This window comes from Helobdella robusta (genome assembly GCF_000326865.2).
Source record: "Helobdella robusta unplaced genomic scaffold HELROscaffold_2, whole genome shotgun sequence".
NCBI lineage: Eukaryota > Metazoa > Annelida > Clitellata > Rhynchobdellida > Glossiphoniidae > Helobdella > Helobdella robusta.
This window is the reverse complement of record NW_008704083.1, coordinates 9,497,402-9,512,773: the sequence shown is the minus strand read 5'-3', so window position 1 is coordinate 9,512,773 and position 15,372 is coordinate 9,497,402. Positions and strand designations below refer to the sequence as shown.

The 15,372-nt window shown below is 31.9% G+C and overlaps 3 protein-coding genes across 3 annotated transcripts; 1 reads left to right on the top strand and 2 right to left on the bottom strand.

Annotated features, from left to right (window-relative positions):
- Window positions 1-1,740: 1,740 nt before the first annotated feature.
- Window positions 1,741-7,755, bottom strand: HELRODRAFT_184947 (hypothetical protein). The gene is made up of 10 exons (XM_009017813.1): window positions 7,559-7,755; window positions 7,137-7,204; window positions 6,833-6,917; window positions 6,450-6,467; window positions 5,014-5,154; window positions 4,680-4,746; window positions 3,940-4,010; window positions 3,465-3,623; window positions 2,962-3,094; window positions 1,741-2,421 (listed from the first exon to the last, which is right to left on the bottom strand). Exons 1-10 carry the CDS (start codon window positions 7,612-7,614, stop codon window positions 2,281-2,283), a joined length of 939 nt encoding a protein of 312 aa, XP_009016061.1. The 5' UTR covers window positions 7,615-7,755; the 3' UTR covers window positions 1,741-2,280.
- Window positions 7,756-8,284: 529 nt separating this feature from the next.
- HELRODRAFT_188453 (hypothetical protein) lies at window positions 8,285-11,714 on the bottom strand (the record flags this gene model as incomplete). Its single annotated transcript, XM_009017812.1, has 1 exon — window positions 8,285-11,714. One exon carries the CDS (start codon window positions 11,712-11,714, stop codon window positions 8,823-8,825), a length of 2,892 nt encoding a protein of 963 aa, XP_009016060.1. The 3' UTR covers window positions 8,285-8,822.
- Window positions 11,715-13,061: 1,347 nt separating this feature from the next.
- Window positions 13,062-13,783, top strand: HELRODRAFT_160886 (hypothetical protein; the record flags this gene model as incomplete). Its single annotated transcript, XM_009017811.1, has 2 exons — window positions 13,062-13,156; window positions 13,300-13,783. The coding sequence occupies 2 exons, from the start codon at window positions 13,062-13,064 to the stop codon at window positions 13,781-13,783; spliced, it is 579 nt and encodes a 192-aa protein (XP_009016059.1).
- Window positions 13,784-15,372: the final 1,589 nt, after the last annotated feature.

Genomic DNA, 15,372 nt, shown 5'->3' with positions numbered 1-15,372 from the left:
GCTTTAGAAACTTGAATACATACACGTTATTTAGGAGTCCAATTAACCAACTGTCTCTATACATTTTCTTTCTACGAAAACTGAGACATTCTAACGTCTCGTCTAGTTTCCCTTGGATATTTTTTGAAGTATTTTTAACGATTTTCAGACAAACATTCGACACTTGTTGATTTAATGACCTTAAAAATCCGATCAACCACTTGTCAAGTCATTAGGCAAAGGAACTTCTTAAAAGGCACATTTATAGAATAAAAATTTAACACTGATACGCACATTTACATAAAATCAGACGACTCCCTTCTAATGTAGATTAAAAATTTTTTTCAATCATTAAATAATAATTTTTATTATTTTAAATAAATATTACAAAACGCTACCGTTAAAATTTACTAGTAAAATTAATTAATTAATTAATTAATAATTAAACACTTTCATATGCTGTTATCACTCTATTTCAAGTGCTTCTTTGGCTTTGTTTGCAGTATAAAGGTGCGTCGTAACATTGAAACACAAAGAAGGTCATATAAAAAAAACTTTTAAAATTTAAAAGAATGTTCTATTCTATTTTGGAGAACAATTAAAAATTAATATCGACTTACTACTGCCACTAAGACTTAGACTAACACCAATGGCAACGAATAAGATGACAACCTAAGATAAATGGTAATGCATTACATTTACATTCCATTGCATTGTAATTTTAATTGCAAACTTTTCAATGAAGTAAGGTGATGATAACAATTATGACCATATAATGGAAAGACATGCAACAATGTAGGTATAGATAGATATAATATACGTAAGAGTGAGTAAAAGCAGATGATTTGTGACCGAACATTTCTGAAAAGATAAAAATAACCGACGAGTGATTAAGGTGTAAAACCTAAAGGTGTAAAGGTATAAGACTAGGTAAAAACTCATAAGAAAGTACTAAACAAGTACACACACACACCACGCACACACACACCACGCACACACACACATATACATACAAATGTACAGTACACACATCACACAGTTACAGCATAAACACTCAAGACATTTACGTTTCCGAACACGAGTAGTAACACACACAATTTAGCATTGAACGAACAACTTTCAAATTGGAATTCAAATTCAAATTAAGCGTAAAACCACCACTACACGTGGGCGGGCTTCAAATCCCAGTTAACATTTTTCAGTAAAAACCACCCACGAATTAGAAATTCTGTAAAATTCCCAATAAATTTATAAATAAACACGTTTGAAGTGGTAAGACAAAGACGTCTGGGTCATTTTGATGGTCGTTGTAATTGTTACATATTCAGTAACCATCCCTTATGATGTAAGGTCGACACGTTCTCAATTACCATCTAACCACTTTCCAATATATATCATTCAACGAAACTATATTAAATTTTCTCTCCTGTGATAAATTATCTCTTTTAAACCTCTTGATAACTACCAACCCAAATAAAATTAAACGTTGTGGTACAGTTTACAATGAATGATCTGATCGTCTATCCGATTAATTTTAAAATATCTTACTCAACAAGTAGAATAAATAAACTCAATAGTTACTTGAACACGACCGATTGGACAGACCTGTTTAACTGTGATGATCCTAATCGGGCATTTGAATTATTTGTTAACATTATAATCAAGCATTTAAATCATGTTGCCATATAGTGAGTAAGAAAAAACTTGCCACAGTGAATAAACAACAACCATGAATGACTACCGCACTCAAAAACTCTTCAAAAACGTCTCTACATTAAATTTTTGAAAAAAAAACCAACTGCCGCCAATTTAGAAACTTTTAAAATATACAATAAACTGTTTAATAAATGTAAAGTAAAGTTAAAATAAGAATATTACCATGATAGGCTGTTAATATCTAAAAGCAATAGCCAGGAAACTTGGAAGATCTTAAATGAGATAATAAAAAAACCTAAAAATGCTCCGAATACAAATTCTATTTATGTCATTATTTGTTGCATAAATTATTTGAAATTATTGAATAAAAAGAATTTGATATATATATATATATATATATATCTATATATATATATATATATATATATATATATATTCAATAACAATTCAATACGTTCATTAACAATTGATCGATATAATAACATTGACAGAAATATTAATAATAATAATACATATTAATATATACAAAAAAATTATTAATCTAATTAGCCAGTAAATAGGTTAATTGATTAAATATATATTTCAAAATTATGACAATTCAATCAATTCAATTAATTATTCACCAACGAAAAGTTCAGTAATAGCTTAGCATAATCCACCATCATACTCATCCTTATCTTCCTCTTCACCTCCACCACCAGCTGCTGCACTAGAATCCTTAGCAGAAGTTGTAGCTGGTGTAGTTGATGATTTAGGATATTTGAGATCTCTGGCTAATTTCGTGAACTTGATTTTGTTGGTTGGAGGTAAATTAATGAGTTTAAACCAATTGTTATTTGTAATGTACTTATGCTGTGCTAATGTGTGTGCGGGTGTGTTCGTGGTGCGTGCGTGTGTGTTCGTGGTGTGTGTGTGCGCGCGCGCGTGTGTGTTTATAAATTTATCCATGTCTCTGTGGAGTTGAGTCAACGAGTGTTTAAATTTCGTTGAAATATAAAATAGGAAATACAAAAATTTCTATCAATTACCACATATTAGGCCTATTAACAAGTCAACCAATAATCAACCAACCAACCTACCAACCAACCAGCCAACCAACCAACCAGCCAGCCAACCAACCAACCAACCAGCCAGTCAACTAACCAACCAGCCACTCAATCAATCAATCAATCAATCAATCAATCAATCAATCAATCAATCAATCAATCAATCAATCAATCAATCAATCAATCAATCAATCAATCAATCAATCAATCAATCAATCAATCAATCAATCAATCAATCAATCAATCAATCAACCAACCAACCGACCAACCAATCAATCACCTCATTCTCCATATAAGCAAAGAGTGAACCCCTTGCAATACTTTCAGCCTTCTCACCGTTCCCATCATTGTACGCCTCAAGGAATGTTTCTATCGGGCCTGCCTCATCACTATCTCTGAAACCCGTGTACTGCCTGCATGTGATTTGTATGTCAGCGTGCGTGCGAGTGTATGTGTGTTTGTGCGTGTGTATGTGTGTTTGTATGTGTGTTCATGCATGCACCTGTAATTTGTTTATACAGCATTATAGATAAATGTAAATTCATTAGGTGGTTCAGAGATACGGTAAGAAAACTTGTTGGCATCAAAATAAATGCAACTTTTGTAAAAATCATGTCACTTTATGTATCCATTGACGCATTTCTCATGCTTGTATCTTCAAAACTGTCCCTGAATGACACACACACACGCACACACACTACACACACACACATGCACGCACGCACACACAGACACACACATCGACACCGACGTACACACAAAAGTAAACAGATATATATTAACCTGAGAGCTTTCTGGAATGACTGATCAGCAGCCACGTAGTCCTCTCTGTGAAGATGGACAAGGACCAACCCCATGACCAGCTTGTTGAGGACTCCCCCGTGGTTCGTTCGGGACATGAAGTCCAGTTCTTGACCTATGTATTTGGCTGCATCGTCAAATCTGTTGCATCGTTGTTGTGTGTGGTGTTGTTGTTGCTGTGTTATTGTTGAGTGTGGTGTTGTATGTGTGTTGTTGTGTTGTTTTTTGAATTGTGGTAAACTAGTAGTTGAGTCGGTAGATGGAGTAAGTTAACGAAAATTTAAAGCCTGCAATAATTGAAAGTAATAATAATAACAATAAAATAACAATAATAACAATACTAATAATAATAATAGTAATAATTGAAAGTAATAATAATAAAAATATAATAATAATAATAATAATAATAATAATAATAATAATAATAGTAATAATAAAAGTAAACTTGTTTTTTTACTTTTTGATTTTAATGCATACCCTTGCAGCCCTGCCTATATTCTCCGTGCATTCCTTCATTCTATCTTGCGCCTGGATACGGTATCATCATCAATATTATCACTACCATCATCATTATCATCATCATCATCATCAATCAATCAATCAATCAATTAGCTTATAAAGCGCTATTTCCGCGATGTTCAACAGCGCTCCTCAATGAGTTTTGAAAACAGATGGGTCTTGAGATCCGCTCTGAACTTCGCAAGTGATGGAGAAGTAGTCAGAGAAGTAGGTAGAGAGTTCCTGAGAAAAGGACCAGAAAAAGCTAAAACAGATTTGGCAAAAGAGTGTTTAACACGAGTTAAGAAAAAGCGAGAAGAAGAAGACGATCGTAAACCGGGGCGTTTAGGTTCAATTAATATATCTGATAAATACTTAGGAAATAATTTAGATTGAGACTTATACATGAACGTGCAAATTTTAAAAATTATTCTATATTTTATAGGTAGCCAGTGCAAGAGAACAAGATATGGAGATATATGAGAAAAGAAAGGAGCACGAGCAACTAGACGAGCAGCAGAGTTAAAAGCTTTACTTAAAGGATAGAGTATAGAGTCAGGAAGACCATAGTAGAGCGAGTTACAATAATCAATCCTAGATAAGACTAACGAAGTAACAAGAAGGAGAAGAGTAGGATCATCAAGAAAAGGCAAAATCGTCGTCGTCATTATCATCATCATCATCATCATCAGGAACAACCTCAGCTACATCGCAGGCTTTCTTATAAAGCTGAATGGATTTTTCAGGTGTTGCTTGCTCCAGCATTCTGATTAAAATTAATTCAACTAACGAATTCATCTTATTAATTTTTAAATTTCAACAACAATTAATAAATAATAATAATAATTATTATTATTTTAACAAATAAATCAATAAATTTGATAAAAAAAAATAAAGCAAATACTTTGCAAAACATTCCCAACTACTGAAAATAAACTCAAACATAACCTTTCAATATGTTGCAAATTAAAATCAAACAAACAAAAGTAACCAAAAAAAAAATTGACAAACACAACAAAAGCAGCGAAATTACTTGGCACCCCTGGAAAGCATGATGGCGGCTGTGTCTCCGACTCCATGTTCCAGGTAGAGTTCGGACGCCTGCTCCACGAGATCACCTGCTCTTATGAAATCTCCCTTCTCCTTGCAGAGCATGGCTGCCGACTCTGCCGCTCTAAATTTTATTAAACATTGAAAAACTAACCTAAAAAAAGTCATAAAAATTTATAAAATTAAGCGTCACACATACACACATATACACACCACACACACACACCACACACACATACAGGCACACATACTCGCACAAATATATCTATATATAATACACACACACACACACACACACATATATATATATATATATATATATATATATATATATACGAATATTTTTATATATGCCTACGTATGTCTGTGTATTTATCTGTGTAATACATATAAACGTAGATAAACACATTAACTTCAAAATGTAAATTAGTCCGTAAAACTGGACGTGCGTGTGCGTGCGTGCGAGTGTGTGTGGATTTTATGCAGAAATTGATTTACAAATTAATTTAAATAGTTGCTAGTATCACGCAACCCCGCTTTCACTCTGTCCTTCTCCACCTGCTCTCTCCATCCCAATCGCGGACGACCCCTTCCTACCACTCCTTCAACCTCGAACTCCAACGCTCGCCTAATCCCGACCCTTTCATCCTTTCTCAACACATGTCCATACCACCGCAATCTCGATCTCTTTATCAATGTCACAACGTCCTCATTCAGTCCATCATTGACATCAGCTCTGTACTACTCCTTCTATCCTTCACTTTAACCCCACACATCATCCTCACCATAGCTCTTTCAGCCCTCTGCAGTACACTTTTCTCCTCTCTCCTCAACACCCAAGTTTCACCACCATATACTATCGCTGCTCTCACACATGCTTTATATACCTCCCTTTCATCTTCACTGACCATTCCTTTCCACACAATACCCCACCCAGTTCCCTAAATTTCATCCATCCCACACGAACTCTTGCCGTAACAGCGCTCAAACATCCTCCATTCGCAGTCAGCTTAACCCCTAAATAAACAAAGCTTTCCACTCTTTCAATACCACCACTCAACCCCGCCCTTGCGTCCGTCCTATTAATCACACCATGAACACATTTCCTACATTTGAACGTGCCTTCCACCTTTTTCAGTGCCCCTCTCCCACCACTACATCTCTTATGCACCCACTTCTGACTTCCTATACACAATACCAAATTAGCCTTCACTTTCCTGTCACATACCACACAGGGGTCTATTTTACTTATCACTCGGTCCCCACCTTCCCCACTCACCATTACCTTCGTCTTACCAATATTAACAATATTAATATGTGATAATATTACAATATGTATAAATACATTAAAAAGTAATAAATAGATTGAAATTAATTAATTAATTAATTAATTAATATAAATTATCAAGTTTTTCTTACTTTGCGGCTTGATACAATGTATTAGATTGAAAACAGCGGTCAAGGAAAATTTCAATATGGAAGGCAAATTTATTAAACATTCTATAAGAATTGTAGAATAATGTGACAAAATATCATTTTCTTGGCCTATCTATTATATCTCATTGGTTAGAGGTACAGTTTACACACATACGTGTAATATGAGATGACTATTTTAGTCATACTACATATGTATACACATACACACCAAACACACAAAAACACACATAAACAAACAAACACACACACACACCCATGCTTATATAAATATGAAAAAATGTAGCTAGGGAAGCGAAATTTTTCTAATGAATTTCGTGTGTTATGAAGTTGGATCCAACTGGATGAACAAAAATAAAAAAAGATATGATCCATGGGCCTTTTCAGCTTCTAACTGCTTGAGGTAGCAATCTATGGCTTCATTATACGACTTGGCGTTTTTAAATGCAATAGCTTTTTGTGACAGTAAAAAAAATGATTATTACATCAATTAATTAATCTTTTGATTTATATTTAATTTAATATTATCATCAAAAAACAAAAAATAAATTAATTAATAGTTAAATTAATATAATCATTATATTATAATGTTACATAAAAGATAAGCTTGAAGTTTTGTTGTGATTGATTTTTAAATGAAAAATTAAACTTTAAAATAAAGACCACCACCACCTGCTTTGCCATATTCAATACAAGCACCTTCATAATCTGGCTTCCATTTCAGCAAACCAGTCTTCAGGCTAGGAAATATAAATTTTTATTTATTTAGTTTAGTATTTTGAACAGATTTGGTTAGTAAAAGAAAGGTTACTTAATAATTAAATTTTAAATTATAGTATTAAAAAATTATTAATCATTTATTTTTATTTTAAAAGATCAAATTAAATATTAAATTAAAGTAAAACCTGATTTATTAACATATTAACAGTTAGCACTAACAGGTCGTTACTACTAATACTAATTTTTAAATTTTAAAGTAAATTTTTTAATTTTACATTTTTTATCATAAGGAAATAATCTTATAATTATTTAAAATTTACTCAAATTTAATTTTAATTAAGTTTACTTTTAAATTTAAAAAATATTTTTCTTACCATTTTTCAGCCTCTTTCAAATGTTCACGAGCTTCTGCTAGTTTGCTGTCACTCATGTTGAAAATCGATTTAATTTAAAACCTTAAATAAATTAAATTATAACAGAACAATTTTATTTAGCAAAAGCTGAAAACTTTTTTAATCCAAAATTCAAATTCATCTCATTATCGCGATAATAATATTACCGTGTTGCCTTTATATAAAACTACAAAACTGCCCACTATTTAAACTTAAATTTATTTTTAAGTTGAAAATTTTAACCTATAGGTAGACGATCGAGTTAAAATTTTTTGGTATACGAGTTCTCATATATATATATATGTATATATTACATTCAATGCATAGGTAAATTATAAATTTTAATTCAAAAATCAGTTTTTAAAAGAATTTATTTCAAAAACTATTATAAGCCAATGCAGTTGTTGCGCCCCGGTGGCGCAATCGGTTAGCGCGCCGTACTTATAAGCAGATATGGCGAGTTATGCGGAGGTTGTGAGTTCGATCCTCACCCGGGGCACTTTTTATGGTTTTTATTTTTCAAATCACAATCAAATTTTTAAAAAATTACTTGAACGCACGTACGAAAATTCAAACTTGCATGTAAGCAAATAACAGACAAGCGCTAATTTGTACGACGAAACTGACACACACTTGTCGAAAACATCTTGCCTTTTAAACATTTCATTAAACTTTACAATCTTTTTAAACTTAATATGAGACAACTCATTTTAATTTAACAAAAGATTTATTAAAAAAGATCTATATCAAACTTTTTAATAATTACAATCAAATAATAACCTGATTTCACCAAAATATTTTAAAGTTAACACAAAAAATATAACAGGTAATTAAACAAAAAAATACTATCCTAATAAATAAACATTGCTACATTATAAATAAACACCTAATATCAATTTAACATTGTCTTTAAACGAATTTGTTAAATTTCATACAATTATTTGAAAAAAAGCAGAGCTTCATATATAAATATAAATTGGAAATAAGTTTCAACTGGTCAACATGGGCCAAGCTTTCAAAATGTTTTTGAAAAGTAGATAAAATACACATCGAATATAACTGAATAAATTTAACACAATAGACGTTTCTTTAAACAAATAAATACACCTAATAAGCACATAATCAGATTTTTTAAATTTCAGATGCTAAACGGAGATCTCTCACAATAAAAAAATCGCTAAATAATGAAAATTCATTAAAAAAGTCAAGCTTTTGATTAATAAAAATTGTATACACGTTACATTGATTAATCAGCGATTACACTATAAAGCCTATTTTCCTTATGAAAACTGCCATCTTTTGGCAAACAAATGATGAATTCGGGTTCATCGTCAGTGAAACGAGGCTTCTCGTCTTTCAATTTTTCTTCTAGTTTGTCATCGTATATGAAACTTAAAACTAAATCGTAAATTGGCCAGTTTTGATGGAATGATTTTATAAGTTCATCCATGTGACTTTTAAATGTCACAGTGTTCACTTCAATGTCTGATGATTGCTGGAAGAAGCAGCTGCGAAGTATTAGAGGTAGAAAGCTACCGGCGACCGTCGCGATTAGTTGGTTTGTCGACGATATGGTGTAAACTTCGCCAAAAACCATCACAGCGATAACGACAAGCCATACAAAAAACATAACTTTGGCCAATTGCTGTAGAGCATCAAGTTGGCCTCTGTAAACAGGTCCTGGAACTCCAGAAACTCGAATGTTGCACACCTCTTTGAATAATTTTCTTGGGATTCTCGGAGTATCACAACTATCCATAAATAAAACGAGATCGTTTATCATCCAGTGTTTTTTGGGAACTATCGAATCAGGATTCTCGTAATCAGCCTGTTCGTTCAGTTCCTGAGATTTGAATCCTCGATTTTCCTGTAAAAATGACGGCAGGCACGTAACTGATTCAAGATCTCGTATTCGCCTGGTTACTTCTGCAAATATTACTTTGTTCAGTTTCAAATACTTCTTCTCCATGTTAAAAAAACTATCAAAGCAATATAAAAGAACTATAGCGACTACCATAACGTGCCTCAAAATATAATTGGCATTGACTATAATACCCATGATGGTAAAAACTATTATTTCTACCCCAAATACGACTATTTCAGCCAAGAGGAACATACATCCGATGTATGCCAAAAGGCATAAAACTGTGGTGAAGATGTAGGTGACGCAGTGCCAGCAATCGGCTCTTTTATAGATGTATTCCTCATCCTTGTTGTAGTAATCATAGACAATTTGATTCAATTTCTGTTGCTCTTCCATTTTTTTCATTTCAATTTCTTTAGTTGGAGAGTAATTTTGATCAGATCGACATTGTTCGATGTTTTTCAAAGCATATTTTACTGCCACATTCTCTGCCTTCAGTTTGTTTAACAGTTTTTTCTGACTCTTTCTTTTTGTAACTTGATACATCATCGGGAAGGGAGGCAGTTTGTGCAGCTGAACGTAAACAGCTCTCTTGCAGTAATAAATCATGCGGAACATGAGATAGAGCGATGGCACGCTGTAAATTGCAATGACGAAAAATGAAACAGGCAGAGCGAAAATCCAATAAACGAGCCAAATGAAGCAGCCTAATATTCCAAATTTATAAAAAGGCCATGTGAAATTGGTGAAAACAAAATTTATGACTCGCGTAAATGAAAATTCATCAAGATCTCGAAATGAATTAACGATTCTTTTGAGCACGTGATTTTTGTCAGCATCTTCATTTTTCCGCGGAGCAAGTGCGACGATAAAACCAGCCAAGAAATACAGAACGTAAATTGTTATTAAAACTGGATGAATTGGGGTTAAATACTGCAAAAAACTGTTTGAAACTATTTCTTTCATAGACATACTTTCTGTAACCGATTTTCTCAATGTAACTTCTTCGTGTTCGTAAATGTAGTACAGTAGAACGCGCACGTAAAAAAAGACAGGTATCGTGAAAACGAGAAGGACAGCTGAAAATTTTCTCCAGAATGTTATCCAGAGCAAGTAACATTTGTTGGAAGCAACCAGTTTCAGCATTTCAGACTGACAACATAACTCGAAAGGTCCAACTTCTTTTATTTTGCATCTAAATATCACACCAGCGAGAGTTTTTATAAATCCAACATGAACTCGATCTTCGGGTTGAGTTCTGTGATAGTCTACTAAAATGTCGTATTGTTTAATGTTGGCCTTAAAAGGTACATTCATCGGGTATGTGCCGTAGTGAAGAACATGTCGAAGTTTAGGAAATTCTTTTTCAACATTCAAATCTAAAACTTCTTTACCTTGCTTGATGTAATCATTTTTAATGTCATCATCGTCCACAATCATCAACGTCTTCAACAAAGGACTGTCATCTTTCAATCTAACAACGTAAGGAACTTTTTCTTTAATTACTCCTTTAAAAATGCTGACGAGGAAATACGGTAAGCAAACTAGAGCCGCTATTCTTATTATTATCAACATTATATCCAAAATTGTAATCCAAAGTCTATCCAACCCTATCGCGACTACTAACTGTGATGTTTCTGAATCAACGGTGACACATTCGTGAGTAAATTTTGCGTACCCGGAATTATCGTTAAGAACGACTTTACGGCATATGCTCTCTTTCCAAGATAGTTCAACTTTTTTGTCCGGTTTAAGATCTCTCATCAAAAAATACTGCAAACTGTACAGCTGGTCGTCCGGGTCTGATTCAGCCATACAGTTAGCTGGACTGTCAACTAGTTCTAAGATGAGTTTGGTCGTTCCCAACGTTAACGTAGCCATTGAAAGTACGCCGTAGTTGAATGCTAAATTTAACAAAATTTGGCCGTGTTCCGACGTTACTCGGTACCATTTTTCGTTTTGAAATTCGTTTTTCAGTTTCAGTGGCGATTTTGTGTAGTTGACAAAACTGATGATGTATTCTATGAGAACGACTTTTTCTTTCTTCAGCAAATATTCGACTTGTTTGGAGAGTTGGTGCTCATGTAATGACAGTTGACAACTTGGTCGTTGACTTGCATCAAATTGTTTCTTAGTTGAACTATTTGATTCGTTGTTAACAACACTATTTGTCGTTGTTTTCAACACAGCTGTTGTTAACGTTGATGATTCATTGTTCCCAACTGAAACGACTGCAGATAACAAATACGTAGACAATACAAAAGCTACACGCATCTCGAATGAAATAAAATTTATCCTAAAAGTAGAAAATATTTTTATCTAGTAAAAGTAGCAGCAAAAGTCCAAAACTTTAACTTTAAAATGCAAATTCTAACATTTAAACACTACATTGATCTTAACATTTAGCAGTTTCAATGAGCAGACGCATAGTGAGGAAACGAACAGCATGTGTGTGTGTGTGTGTATAGAGCAAGCGTGCAGGCAGCCATGTATATATGCATATGCAGGCATATTTTTAGACGTGCTTACAGATAGATTTATGAATGTATGTCATATATGTGTATTGTAGAATACACATATATAAATAATATAATATATATATGTTTGTGTGTGTTTGTATATATATACATTTTTTATAATCACATGAGTCAAAGCATAGCAATATATTTGTTTTAGTACATCAAAGGTTATGCGTTTGGTAAAAGCCTTAAGCCTGCATTAGTATATTTGTTTTTAAGCTTATATGTGCACTTTTGTATGTGCATGGCAATTACTTATAATGTAGTATGATATATATTATTTATGCAAATATGTGGAATAAATATATTTAATATAAAATTACTAACAGACAAACACACACACACACGCACGCACACACACACACACACAAACACACACACACATACACACACAAACAAGAAAAGGTTTGAAAAATTGTTTAAAGTTTTAAAAAATGCAACAACATGTTTAAAAATATATTTTATAAACAAATTTACTTTTTAAATATCAATGTAAACTTTTTAAGCAAATAATTCGTAAAAAAGTTTTTTTAAATTTTATACGTTACTTAACTTAAATAAAATAAAGCGCTTTAAATATTATTTTGCAGTTGTACTTTTTCTTTTAAAAATAAATTTCCATTCATAATGATGGTAAATAAACAAGTTGGGTTGGGTGCTTCGCTTCGTTCGTTGATCAGATCATGCAAGAGTTGGTTTAAAAGTTGATTTAATTAAGATTAGGAAACTTCAGATTAGTGTTTGAAGTTGAAAAACGTTTTACGAAACGAAATTATTTTATGCCATCAAATTGTATTTAATTCAAGTTGCTCGTTTTTTAGTTTTAGAGAGGTTGTTAATCTTTAATTAATGTTTAAAACAATTAATAATTTTATTATTTATTTTTAAATTAAGCAGCGTTGCCCGTTAGTTACTTTATTAGGTCAAGCTAGCGCTAATTTTTTTTAACTATTATTATTATAAGAACAATAAGAACAAAATAAGAAAATTTAATTAATCAATCAATCATATGACAGTCAAATTTATGTTTAATTTTGAAAAAGTTGTTATTGATATTTTTTGTTAAGCAATCTCATAATTTTTTGGTTTTTTCAATTTTGCAATGTCTGAACTTGACATGCATTCGAACAACGGCCAAGCTAATGGACGAGCATCTAACTCTTCTAACAACTCCAACAACAACAGCAGCAACAACAGGTTTATTTTTATTCTACTATTTCGCTTTTTTTCTTAAGAGTGAAATTGATGTTGTAATTCATTGTTACAAGTATGTTAAAATACGTAACAAAGATATATCAATTAAATTTCTGATAATTATTTTATTTTTTATTAAACCACAGATCTCAAAAGTGTTACGTAATAAAAGAAGTCTACGAAAATGGGTCTGCCCTGGAAAACTTTGAAAGCCAGTTAGACTGTGCCATATATTCTAATATAGAAACAATAATAATAGAACCGACTAAATTAGGGAAAGAAACCTCATCGTGGATTTCATTGGGGAATTGGATAAAATTTTCATCATTAGCATCGGGGGTCACATGTCTCTCAGTTGGTCTCGTAATACCTGACAGGCCTATATTCTATGCACCACTGGGGGTTTTCAGCTTCATTTCTGGGGCCGTCTATGCAGTTTCATGGCAGTTAGACCCATGCAGTCGTTACAAAGTTGAAAGAGATCAATCCAAATTACAATGTCTCCCGGTGTCTAACTTACGATCTTCTTCGCCAATTGTCATTGTGAGAAAATCGGGAATTCCCAGTTTTTTGTATGCTGTAGTTTCTGTATCTGCACTTTCATATTCAATATGGCGGATTATTAAATAGTTTCATTTCCATATTAAATGAAATTAAAATAATTTTAATAATAAACATGTCTGACTTTGATGGTGTGAAACAACAATTGGTCTGTTCATTGGTGTTCAATCGATAGTTAAACTTTCCATAAACTAATTATCGCATCACATTTGTACCAGTTTCTAATGAATTTTAATGTTCTAATTCTCATTCACATAAACTCTTCATCAAATTTAAAATAAAATAAAATTATTGCAAGCTTACACACACAACGCACGCACACATACACACACATATCATATACATGTTCATATGTTCACTGTAATTATCATTTAATTAGTCTCAATTTTCTTTCAACTAATAAGCAATTTTGAGAACAATTTCTTCCTGTACACTTAGCTGAAATTTTATATTTTCACATATTTTCATCAAAAACTTTGTTTATTAGGTTATTATACAAATTGTCATTTTGAGTTTATATATATATATATATATATATATATATATATATATTTGTATATATATATGCACATGTGTATACACACACAAACGCACACAACATACACATTAGACACATTTATATAGTGCATAATCATGTGATGATTTTTTTAAAAGTAGGCCAAATTTCTCAAGTTAGTTTGTATCACTTAGGTTTGTTCATTTGTGGATATGTTTTAGGTACCTGGTGGTTGGTGGCAGTTTTTTCACGTATTTTATTTATGGATAATTTTCTAACGTTTTAGATAATTTTAATGGAATGGTACACCACAATTCTAATAGAATTAAAAGTCTTTACATCTTATATTTATAAGAGTTATAAATGTTTGTAAAATTGTAGTACACACACACACACACATATATATATATATATATTATGTATGGAGTACATCGACGAATTGGGTCATCGGTGAGTCCTAGAATGAGCGAAAAGTATATACTATATATATTATGTATATACATACACAGACACACATACAATTGAAACCTACATACATATAAAAAAATATATAAGTTAAACATTCATAAACGTCAGTAATTTGTATCATAATGCAATTGATGAATCATCACGCTTTACAATACAAACTACAAGCCGCACGATACTGTTATATAGCTTTTGAAATTGAAAAAAATTTTCTTTTAAGAAAAAAAGGACTGCTTCTTATTGATTTTTTTTATGAAGGATGATTTATTATTATTGCTGTAATGTAGTTTGTTAAGTTTTCATAATGATGTCGCCAACAGACATTCAAAATTTAATAAGTTTTATCAATACCAGTACCAAAAGATATACTTAAAATTACACGTGTATTTTTATTGCTATTATTCTTTTATTATTAATTCTTTTATTATTATTCTTATTATTGAGGTGCGCATTAAACATACTTATAAGGAAAAATTACTTTAAATTTACCATAGTAAATATGCTTCTAGGTTTGGTGATAAGCTATGTTCATTTGCTTATTCATTTGTTCATACCTCTGATCTACTTTTAGTAATTATTGTGGCAGCAGCAGCAGCAGAGCAACAGTAGTGGTAGTAAAAGTAGAGTAGAAGTAGCAGTAGCATAGGTTGAATATTTTGCTTCTATTGATTATATATTACTTATGTATGTATTGTAT

What these genes read in the sequence shown, in the direction of transcription:
- HELRODRAFT_184947 (XM_009017813.1), bottom strand. Translation starts at nt 7,614, where the DNA reads ATGAGTGACAGCAAACTAGCAGAAGCTCGTGAACATTTGAAAGAGGCT. An exon ending in AAGCCTGCGATGTAGCTGAG is followed by an intron (nt 4,011 to 4,679) that starts GTTGTTCCTGAT and finishes TACCGTATCCAG; the next exon opens with GCGCAAGATAGAATGAAGGA. An exon ending in GTATGCATTAAAATCAAAAA is followed by an intron (nt 3,624 to 3,939) that starts GTAAAAAAACAA and finishes ACGATGCAACAG; the next exon opens with ATTTGACGATGCAGCCAAAT.